The sequence below is a fragment of the Eptatretus burgeri genome, chromosome 3, assembly GCF_056783735.1.
Source record: "Eptatretus burgeri isolate ZD-2024b chromosome 3, Ebu_testis_v1, whole genome shotgun sequence".
NCBI lineage: Eukaryota > Metazoa > Chordata > Myxini > Myxiniformes > Myxinidae > Eptatretus > Eptatretus burgeri.
In genome coordinates, this window is record NC_140963.1 from 74,296,559 (window position 1) to 74,307,749 (window position 11,191).

The 11,191-nt window shown below is 46.8% G+C and overlaps 1 protein-coding gene and 1 long non-coding RNA gene across 2 annotated transcripts in view; one reads left to right on the forward strand and one right to left on the reverse strand.

Moving 5' to 3' along the window:
• Positions 1 to 4,492, forward strand: part of LOC147030192 (sonic hedgehog protein-like) — a 58,713-nt gene extending 54,221 nt beyond the window's left edge. Inside the window, exon 2 of the mRNA XM_085873996.1 lies at positions 2,205 to 4,492. Within this exon, the coding sequence (XP_085730122.1) occupies positions 2,205 to 2,896 (692 nt within the window). The 3' untranslated portion in view covers positions 2,897 to 4,492. The remainder of the gene's footprint in view (positions 1 to 2,204) is intronic.
• The window catches only part of LOC147030193 (uncharacterized), a 143,861-nt gene that overhangs the window by 54,021 nt on the left and 78,649 nt on the right, over positions 1 to 11,191 (reverse strand). The window lies entirely within an intron of this gene.

Here is an 11,191-nt window from a genome sequence, read left to right on the forward strand (position 1 = left end):
TGTAAAGCTCCCAAATCACTTTTCATTCGCTCGAAGTTTGCCTTCCGAAAATCCAACAACCTTACACCATCATCGCAAAATTCATATCTCAACAATAAAGTTGCACTCACTATGTTGTGGTCGCTTGGCCACACATGTTCACCCACCTCCACCTCCTTATTGAAATCATAACTTAAAAAGAGGTTCAACACTGTATTTCTTGAATGACAACACTGTAAAGAGGTTCAATGCCCTCTCATGGGAATTTCTACAAACTGGGTTAAAAACAATCTATGACAAGAGATAGAATATCCTCTGCATTTCCCCTATTCCTAGATCCAATCTATCCTGGCAAGTTAAAAAAAATCCCCCATTATCAATTTTTTGCATTTTGATTTCCCATACTCTGTACAGTGTTGGTGCTGCCAAAGCAGTTCCTTGGCAAGGGTTATACTGGGTGTTTTTACCATTGCCTTCCCAGCATTGTTTCTCTGTTCTTTAAATGCTGAGAATCAACCAAGGAAGCAGTATTTTAAGGTCTTTGGTATGACTTGGCCAGGGTTTAAACCACCAATCTCCCAGACTGAGCGGATGCTCTAACCATTACGCCACCAAGTCTGGTCCATTATCAATACTCTTCCCTTATCACATGCCTTTCTGAATTCTTCACATCTCTCTCTTTCCTGGTCTTCACTCACATAAGTGGTCCTATAAAAGTATCCTACAAATATTTTTACTCTCCTTTCAATCTCTAATCTCTCCCCACACATAACCCTCTATTAATTCCTTCCTTCATGCCATGCCTCTCGATACAATAGTCATTTCACTCAGATTTCCACAAATCCTCCTTTTTCTCTTTCCAATCATGACTATAAACCCTGTAGGCTTTAATTCCTGTCTTCCAGTTGCCTGTCTGTTCCACAAATTTTAAATTTCCCTGGCTGTCTGTTACTCGAATGATAAAGAGAATGAAAATAACACCAGCATCCATTGGCAAAAGTTGTTCTTTGGGTTGGTAGCCTGATCAAATTCCAATTTATTTGTGTCGGTTAAGTGAAGGGTTAACTATACTACCTTGCCATTGAAGCTTTTCCTTGTTTTTAACTGCAGCAGCAGATCGACAAATGACTCCAATGGGGAATCAAGGAGATCAGATAGCTGGCATGTCTTTTCAATCGAGAGACCAAATGTGTATTTCCTTTATTAACCTCCACCATCTTCGAAGATGGATGGAGGTTACTGTTTTCACCCCTTTCTGTTTGTTTGTTTGTTTGTTTGTGAACAGTATTACGGAAAAACTCCTCGACGGATTTCGACGAAACTTGGTGGAGGCTTAGGTATGGTCCAAGGATCATGCCATTAAATTTTGGACTTGGTCCCCCCCCCCAAAAAACTTTAGAAAATTTTTTTTTTTGCATTTCTACATGTTTTAAGTGATTTCCAACCCCCCCCCCCAATTTTTTTTTACCCCCCCCAAAAAATAGAGAATTTTTTTTTGCATTTCTTCATGTTTTGAGTGATTTCCAACCCCCTCAAAAAAATTGTTACCCCCCAAAAAAAAATTGTTAGAGATTTTTTTGCATTTCTACATGTTTTAAGTGATTTCCAACCCCCCCCCCCCCAAAAATTACCCCCCCCCAAAAAAATAGAGAAAAATTATTCTTTGCATGTCTACATGTTTTAAGTGATTTCCAACCCCCCCAAAAATTTAGAGAAAAAATTTTTTTTTTGCATTTCTACATATTTTAAGTGATTTCCAACCCCCCCCAAAAAAAATTGTTTGAGAAAAATTTTTTTTGGGGATTGTTACATGTTTTAAGTGATTTCCACCCCCCCCAAATTGTTACCCCCCCCCAAAAAAAGATTTTTTTTTGCATTTCTACATGTTTTAAGTGATTTCCAACCCCCCCACAAAAAAAATTGTTGGAGAAAAAAAAATTTTGCAACTTTTTTTTCAATAAAATTTCGATTTTTTTTTTTTTGCATTTTTACATGTTTTAAGTGATTTCCAACCCCCCCGCCCTCCCAAACAGAAATGTTGGAGAAAAGAACTATAACTCTGTCAGCACTGTTGACATCATATTTAATGAATAAGATATAAGGTTCACTTGAGTGACCCAGCAGTATTGGCGGCGGGCACTCTCCCCCGAGTGCTCCCCCTCTAGTTGTTTATATTAAAATTACATTCTTCCTCCCTCTTACACTTTCCTATCCATTTTTCTCAGAAAATTCGGCTGCTGCTAGATCTGGAGGATGTTTTCCTGGAACGAGCTGGGTGCGCGTCTCGACCGGCAAGAAACGTTTGCTGAAGGACTTGCGACCCGGAGACCGGGTTCTTGCCGCAGATCAGGGTGGTCGGCCTGTCTACAGCGACTTCATCACATTCCTTGATGTACAGTCGACGGCAAAGAACCTCTTCCTTCGTGTTCTCACGATGAATCCGCGACGGCGCTTGTTGCTCACACCAGCCCACTTAGTCTTCGTATCCACGGGTCGGGCGTGGAGACCAGGTGCACGTTTTGCCAGCGGGGTGCGCCCAGGGTACTTCGTGGAAACGCTGCCCCGAGGGCCAGGCTGGAAGCTACAGGTGGCAAAGGTCGAGAGCGTGTCAATGGTGCAAGCGCACGGAGCATACGCGCCACTCACCACCCATGGAAACATTCTCGTGGACGATGTATTGGTGTCTTGCTATGCGGCTGTCGAACTGCACAGCGTAGCGCATGTGGCGCTCGCCCCTTTGCGCTGGGCGTTCACCTTTGGCTCAGCGTTTTCGTCACCATCGTCGAACTCCACTGAGGAGCATCAGCTGGAAGGATTGCATTGGTATCCGCGGCTGCTCCACAGTCTCGGGCGTCTCCTGCTGGGACCTGAGGTATTGCACCCCCTCGCACTCCCTCCGCCTCTATCCCCTGGGTAAACCACCATCGCGGCCCCCATCGGTCCATACCCTCTGTATCGCTCTGCCCTCTATTTATTCTCGGACTCGCCTTAATAGCCCGTCATATTTATTGTCATGAGTGAAAACGAACGCCTTGGAATCCACTCGGTTGATTATATTTTAAGTCCATGGAGATGGTAATATATTTTTGTATGACATACTACGTCGAGTAACTTTCTATATATCGTTATTGTTAAAGTTGTATATTGTAATGTATTCTGGGGTTTATTGGCTGTTTCATGCAATGTGTAGCAAATATGCTTCCTGCAAAGGGTGTTTGTTAAATTATATTTTTATACTCTGTCTTCTTGTATCATATTTTCCTGAAGACCTTGCAGGCTAATTCTAGTTAATGTTTGTGACAGTGAAACAGCAGCCATACATTCATTCCAAGAAAACTTTTGCATTAAATTTTGAGAAATGCATTGTTGGCTCATTTATTAGTGAACTCAGAACCATCGCAGCAATCACTCCATTCATCTATTGTGCAGCACATGTGTGCAGGTTTGCATCATTGTTGGGAGCACCGTTGTGCCACCGATGTCGTGCCCCCAACATATTAAAACAGGAATTTGGAGATTGATAAATGAATTCCGTTGCGAGGAACTTTCCTTTGCAATTGTCGTTCCTTCACAAGGAACTTCAATGCAGGAGGCCATTCGGCCCATAAAAGCCTGCGATCGTGTTGCCAACGTCTGGTTCTTTGTCCATGCTCTATCATTTTGAAATTCTGAGTATCAAGTAAGGAGAGAGACGAGAAGAGTCGAGTAGAGGAGAGATCATGACATGGCTGATTTCTTTAAGACAGTGGTGAAACAGTTACGTAATGTATGTCAGCAGAGTGAGGTTCAGAATTTTCTTATTTTTATATACTCAACACATTCAGGGAATGGGATGGGGGTTTGGACAAGATGGTGCAGAGGTAGTGAGTGCACTTACCTTTAGGTTGTCTAATCTGGGTTTGATTCCCAACCTGACTATAAACTGTCAGATTGAAGCTTCACAGGTAAGGTGTTGCATCACAACTTACACTGTCCCTCGAATGGACGCCACACTGGGTGTCCCATCTGGGAGCATAAGTTGGTGGATGTCACAAAAAGGAAAGCCAGTTATCAACAGCATCATCAATAAATTCCTGCTTGAATCATCTGAGATGTCTAGAGAGCCAGTTCTTGAAGGAATTGGACTAAAACCTTTCCTAGCTGACCCTACAACAAGGTGTGATTTATTGGGGCTGTGGAAGTAGTAATAGATTCGGGGAAAGGTAAGTCCAATCTCTGTGATTATGTTGAGAGTACTATGCCCACCCATAGCTCTGCCTTGGAGTGGCTGGTGGATGGAGATCATGCTTCATGGCAACTTCTACTTCATGTTCTTGTTGGTGACTTCAGCTGGCTCCATAATTTTAAGTCTGCTATGGATGTAAGTCATCCTTGATAACACCTTTTGCTCCCTTTCAAATGACTCACACATGCTGGTGCTTAGCTGAGGCCTTTTAAATTTGGCCAAGCTGTTCCTCTTTGACCATCCTTGATGTTGCTCTTTTATTACCACCATGCAGTGCCCAGTCGTGTGTCTGTCTGTCTGTCTCTCTCTCTCTCTCTCTCTCTCTCTCTCTCTCTCTCTCTCTCTCTCTCTCTCTCTCTCTCTCTCTCTCTCTCTCTCTCTCTCTCTCTCTCTCTCTCTCTCTCTCTCTCTCTCTCTCTCTCTCTCTCTCTCTCTCTCTCTCTCTCTCTCTCTCTCTCTCTCTCTCTCTCTCTCTCTCTCTCTCACACACACACACACACCTATCTATTATTTTCCTCTTCTCTCCCTTTTGCAATGCACACTTATACCTTTACCAGCATTGCCTTTCACCTTTGACTTCCAACACCCCCATGTTTCCCGTTCACCCTGGATGGGTTCACCCCAGTGGTGGTGTATTTTTCTGCTGCTCTTTCACCTCTCACCTTGGTGTTTTGTCACAGCTATCTGTCACATTGCTTCTGACATGCACCAATAGCATCAGCTCACCTTGCTTATATACTCCATCTTGCCTACCACTTGAATGACTATTACCCACTGTGCTGTCCCCTTTTGTTGATTGTGCTACACCATTCCTATTCCACTGTGGAGTATGCAACACATCCTTGCAGTAAAACTCATCCCACCACCTTATATGATGCCTATCGTAGTGCTGCGTTTCTGCTGGGACTCACTCTGAGTGTCTGCGATAGACTCTGACCCTTTTAGCCTTTCTTCGTCCTTGCATTCATTCAGGGCCAGTTTGGCATGCACTGTTCCCAACAGGCATTGCCATTGCTGCTTGTGGATCTCCCTGTGAGATGGTTTCACATCATGCATGCTCAGAGTCCCTTCAATAATCTTTCATAAAGGTGCTTCATCGTGTTCATATGCACTACACAGATTTACCTCTGACCTGGAATGTTTGTTATACCATGACGAGGATACAAATTTCCACTAGACGCTTCTATGGTCGATTCAGCTTGGCTACCTGCCCCACTGCACATCAGAGTTAAATATCCAGGCTTGGCTTACGATGTCAGATTGCCAGTTTCTGGTGGTCTTTGGTATGCTGCAGTTATTCGTTTGGCAGCCTCTCTATTCTAAGCTTTGTTTGCAGTTGCCACTCCACAAAATCCCATTACAAGGGGCACTCTGCAGATGACACTCCAACCATCAAAATCAACGGTAGTACCACTTTTCACTGATACATGATGCAGAACAGCATGCACTGGAATGCTACTTTGTACCATTGTCTTGTATGCCAACAGAGCATTGGCTATGTGCAGGTGCCAGTCCTCGTGATCTTTGAACATTTGTTTGAACTGATCCATACAAGGTCATCTGTCTGGGGTGGGACAGCTAATATGTCCGGAACTTGTGTATCTCCAAACTCTGCTGGAGTTATCACATCAGTTCAGCCTCAAAGTTTCTCCTTTGATCTGTCAACAAGTGTTCCGTTCTGGGGTTCCATGCTGAAACACAAAGCCATTCAAGAATGCTTGGGCTACCAGAAGGGAATTCTGGATTGGCAGCACTAAGGCTGCTGGACGGTTTGATAAAGCAATCCATGGTTACCAGAATGTAATAGTTTACCCTTTCTTACGGTTGATAGCAGACCTAGTATGTCCACAACCCTCGAGTTTAAGTGGCCTTTACACATTTAGCGGCTGCAATGGAACTTACTTATTTCCAATTAAGGAGGAGGGGTGTATTCCTTTGAGCGCAGTCTGAGCAACTCCACATCCATTGCTCTGTATTTTCTTTCATTCCAGTTTAAATACATTGTAGTTTAACCATTTGTAAGTCTGGTGGTTTCTCCCCTGCTTGTGTGGTCAAGGTCTAGATGCAGGTGGCAGCAGGTGCCTGGAGTGCAGGTGGCAGCAGCAACGGCCATTAATCCCAGCACTTGATATTCACCAGGACTTTTTTCACCTGCAGCCTCAGGCTGAAGTTGGTGTACAGGCACAGGGACAGCCATATGTGCCATTTGCCAAAGCTTTTAGCACCCTGGATAGCACACTGTTCTTTTCAAAGCTGGCACGCAGCTGCTGGCTCAACAAATCCAACAACTGTCTGCAAACATTGTTCCACTGTTTGGAGTCCTGCCACAATCGATTTTTCTCTGCATTCCGGTGGCGTTATCCTGTACAGGACATCCACATGGTGGTGAGTGAGTCCCAGGCAATGCTCCACATTAAATAAGTGGTTTTTCAAGCAAGCAGGCAACCTGTGCTGTTCGGTCCATAACTTTATTCAGGAACAGCAGAACTGCATGGTCCATTCATGTCACAAAATTCCGGATTAATAAAGCGACGTCATAAATATAGCCTTGCAGGTACCCACAGTGCCCCCAGGAAGTTACGTCAATTCCCCAATCTTCATGGCTTTGTACTTGGGAAGGATATGAAACAAAAGAGTAACTTTTGAGACAAAAGAGGATATATCCTCCCCAAGTTCAAACTTACATCAATCAACCTTCACTCCTCAGTTACTCCTTTGTCTCAGTTGCGAAAATGCTTCTTGAGTCTCACTTTTCATGTGTACTATCATGTCAATTCCCCCCCCCCCCAAGTCATTTCAGCCCAAAGTCAATTCACCCCCACATATCTTTGACAACTTCAGCCCAACTCATATGCAGTGACAAGAATGGCACGCGGTGGAGTGCATACCTCCACCACGTAATGCCTGATCCACGAGAACATATCGGGTCCAATATATTTTTGAGATATCGTGCTATATATCGTTTTTGGTCCTTTCTCTCAATGGTGAAGAATCATTTTTAAAATTCTAGTAGTCAGATCCGGATCCGGATCTTCACCAAAATCTAATTTGTTCGTCATTGTCACACACCCAACCTGTCCACCAAATTTCATCTGAATCCGTTGACAACTTTTTGAGATATCCTGCACATAGACAAGCAAACAGACAGAAAGGTGTGAAAACATAACCTCCTTCACCATGCCAGTGTTTCTGCCTTCAATTGATATCCACACATATGATAAGATCTAGAATCTCTTAACCTGAGATGAATTGCGAAATTGATCCAGGGAGAAGTTCCAACTGCTAAAAAAATATGAAAGCTTTCCTTTGTCCAATTTGCACATTCATTGACACCCCTTCCTCTCCTCAACCTCTTTATAGTGGTATGGTGGAGGAGGGGGTTGGGAGGAGGATAGCATGAAGGGAGGGAAGGGAAGGCAGCAAGAGTGGAGGGAAAAGCAGTACAATGGGAGGATGGGAAGGCAGCACGAGGGGAAGGGAAGGCAGTGTTGGGGGAGTGTGAGGGGGGGGACAGCATGAGAGGGGGGTAGGCAGCATGAGGGGGGGGGGGAGGAAGCATGAGGTAGCATGAGGGAGGGGGAGGCAGTGTCGGGGGCAGTGTGGAGGGGTGGGGATGCAGCGTGAGGGGGAAGGCAGCATGAGGGTAGGGAATGGAAAAGCAGTGTGAGGGGACAGAATGGGAAGTCAGCATGAGGGGAGGGGGAAGCAGCACAAGGGGGGCAGCGTGAGGGGTGGGAGGCAGCATGAGAAGGGGGAAACGCAGCGTGAGGGGAGGGGAGGAGGCGTGAGGGGAGGGGGAAGCAGCATGAGGAGAGGGAACGGGAAGGCAGTATGAGGGGATGCAAAGGCAGCATGAAGGGAACGGAAGGCAGCGTGAGGGGAGCGGGATGGCTGAGGGGTTGGGGAGGCAGCGTGAGGGGACGGGAGGCAGCGTGAGGGGACGGGGAGGCAGCGAGAGGGGGCGGGGAGGCAGCGTGAGGGGACGGGGAGGCAGCGTGAGGGGACGGGGAGGCAGCGTGAGGGGACGGGGAGGCAGCGTGAGGGGACGGGGAGGTAGCGTGAGGGGAGGTGAAGGCAGCGTAAGGGGAATGGAAGGCAGCATTAGGGGAAGGGAAGGTAGCGTAAGGGGAAGGAAGAGTGGTGGCGTAGGGGCAAGGGAAGGAAGTGTGCGGGAGAGAGGGAGGGAAGGCAGTGGAAGGGGAGGGTAGGCAGCATACCAGGGCATTACCGAGGCAATAAAATTTGCAGATTTCACTCCAGATTTCGACACTTATTTAGTCCACCAGATCCGATTCTCAAATCAGATATAATATTTCGATTATATTGTTTCGGCTGTGGAAATTCGCAATACACCATAAAGGACCTTAGATCAGTTATGACGATAAGTATATGTGTAGTTAGATTTCCCCACCCTTGTTTAGAGGGAATTTCCGTGTTCACAGGGCTGCGATCCCTTGAGATAGCCGTTTTTCTTTTGCTGTCGTTATTTTGGACCAATCATCCCCCAACAACCAAATCGCCACCACCAACGCCCCCAAACAACTACACCAAACCACCACCACCTTCGGCCCCCTTCACCTCCACAACCCCACCCCGCAAACATCACCACACCCCCACTCTCAAGTGACGCCCACCAACAACCAAATCTCCACCACCAACACCTTTCCCAAACCACAACAGCAAACTCCCACCACCTTCGCCTTTCTACCGAACGTCGTGCCATGGGTTGTGAATGGGATCCTTTCGAAGGAGAAATCGGATCAGGAATGATTCACGCCCACTTTTCATCCATCCAATGGCTGAGCATCAGGTGGTGTAGCCCCACCTCCAAACCCGCTGTGATCCACAAATTTACATACGCACTCCTCCCCCGGCCTATATAAGCGCGAGCACAATGCAGCTCGAGGCAGTCAAGTCGAGTCGGTGGAGCGGCAGTCTGGAGGGGTCGGAGAACAGGACGGAGCTCGAAGAGGCAGACGGTGGCAGTGTCGGTGCGGCAGTGTCGGTGGGGCAGAGTTGGGAGACGGAGCTCGGAGCTGAAGTCTTAAGGCAGACGGGGGCCGATCGATGGGGAGGAAGGAGCTCAGAGCGTCAGCAATTCCCCTCTCCCTTACCAAGCTCCGCGCTAAGAAAGCGCCGGTAACCCTGTCCGCTCCCCTCCCCAACCGTGGTGCCGACGGTGAAACACGTGCCTGCGCGGAGAACGCCGGAGAGAGCTCACCGGCCACGCCAGGGGCACGAAGCCAGGCGCAGCTACGCTGACATTGCGGCTTGCCCGCCATCGCGCCACGAGGGTGCGGGTAAGACCCTTCGGTCTAGTGGACCTAGCCGCTCATCCAGGTTCCACGTACATTTGGTCCACGGACCTGTCTGCCACGCTTGTCTTGGGGGGTGGCTTTTTCTTTGCTTTTTGTGTAAATGCATGTGGTGGCGCCGTCTTATAAGTAGAATTGTCTAAGTGTGCGTGTGGAATAAAGACACTTTATTCGGTTGTAACTCTGCCTTTGCTTGCTTTCATTGCTTTCACTGTTATACGTGCAGGATTTTCTGTATGGCTGTAAAATATGTGCTTGTCTGAGTGTGCAATAAATGTGCTTGTTGAACTGTTCCCCGTTTCATTGCGTCCTTTCCCTTGTTTGAAAGTTCCATCTTGCATCACGGAAGGAATTGGTGGAGGGTGTAAGCACCCGGTAAATAATCACGTCCGTCGGGGCCGGCGATAACACCACTCGGTTATCACTGAAGCACGGAACGGACCGCTTAAGCGGTTCGTGTCATAGGCCGGCCAGCGGCGAGGTACGATCGCTCGTTTAACTACTCGCGCAGGTACTTAGGTAGGTCGAGTTTGGCGAACAACCCTATCCTGCGCGGGTGGCCGATTGGCACGATTGTGGTGGGGTCGAAAGACCCACCCGTGACTAGCTCCTGGCGGTAGTTCCAAGGAGGGTCACGACTGAATTGTCCGTTCCGGTGGGCGACGTGGTCGCGATTCGAGTTACGTGGCCGATCGCATGCCGGGCGGACCTAAATTCGTAACAATATACTTAAATTAGTCTGTGAGAGTAGATCATGTTTCCAAGTCAAGGCACGTGTTTGAATAAGCCAAACAAAATGGCGAATTAAGATCCCCTGCAAGCTGACAGGGGTATGACCAAGGCTGAGCCTTGCTCAGGGATAATTAAGGCTGTTAATTATCTTCAAAAGGGTGTTTAAATTAACCCAAACATCCAATTTTCATGTATGCATCCAACTTAGTACGCATGCAAAGTTTCAGGCTAATAGGTTTCATGGTTTTGAAGTTATGGAAGAGGCACACACACACGCACACGCACACGCACACGCACACGCACACGCACACGCACACACACACACACACACTGAAATTTATTAGTATCGATTGTATGGGAAGAGAAATGTGAAACATAAGGGCAATACTCCTGGGTGCTCACCTGGTCGCAGCTGGATAAGATAACCAGGGAACCACTGGTAGGTAAGGATGACCCACAAAATATGTAATGGAAAATACATCTGGATTAAAAAAAACAACTAAACAAAGTACATTCCCATGGATTTTTTTTAATCTCGTGAACAAATTTTGGTACACCATTGGTGAGTGTGAGGAGGGGGGGGGGGCAGCATGAAGGTTTTTATTTAGTGAAGTTTCATCAGAATTGCAAATGTAGTTTCTGAGAAGAAAGCAAATACCTATTTTGGGGCCAACCCCCATAGACCTCCTTAGGGCTCGATTTTTCCCTCCGCCACCGAAGGTGAAGGAGGTTATGTTTTCACCCCTTTCTGTCTGTTTGTCTGTTTGTGTACAGGATATCTCAAAAAATTGTGGACATATCCGGATGAAATTTTGTGGACAGGTTCGGTGTGTGACAAGGACGAATTGATTAGATTTTGGTGAAGATCCGGATCCGGATCCGACGACTAGAATTTTTAAGTGATTCTTCACCATTGAGAGATATCGGGCCAAAAACGATT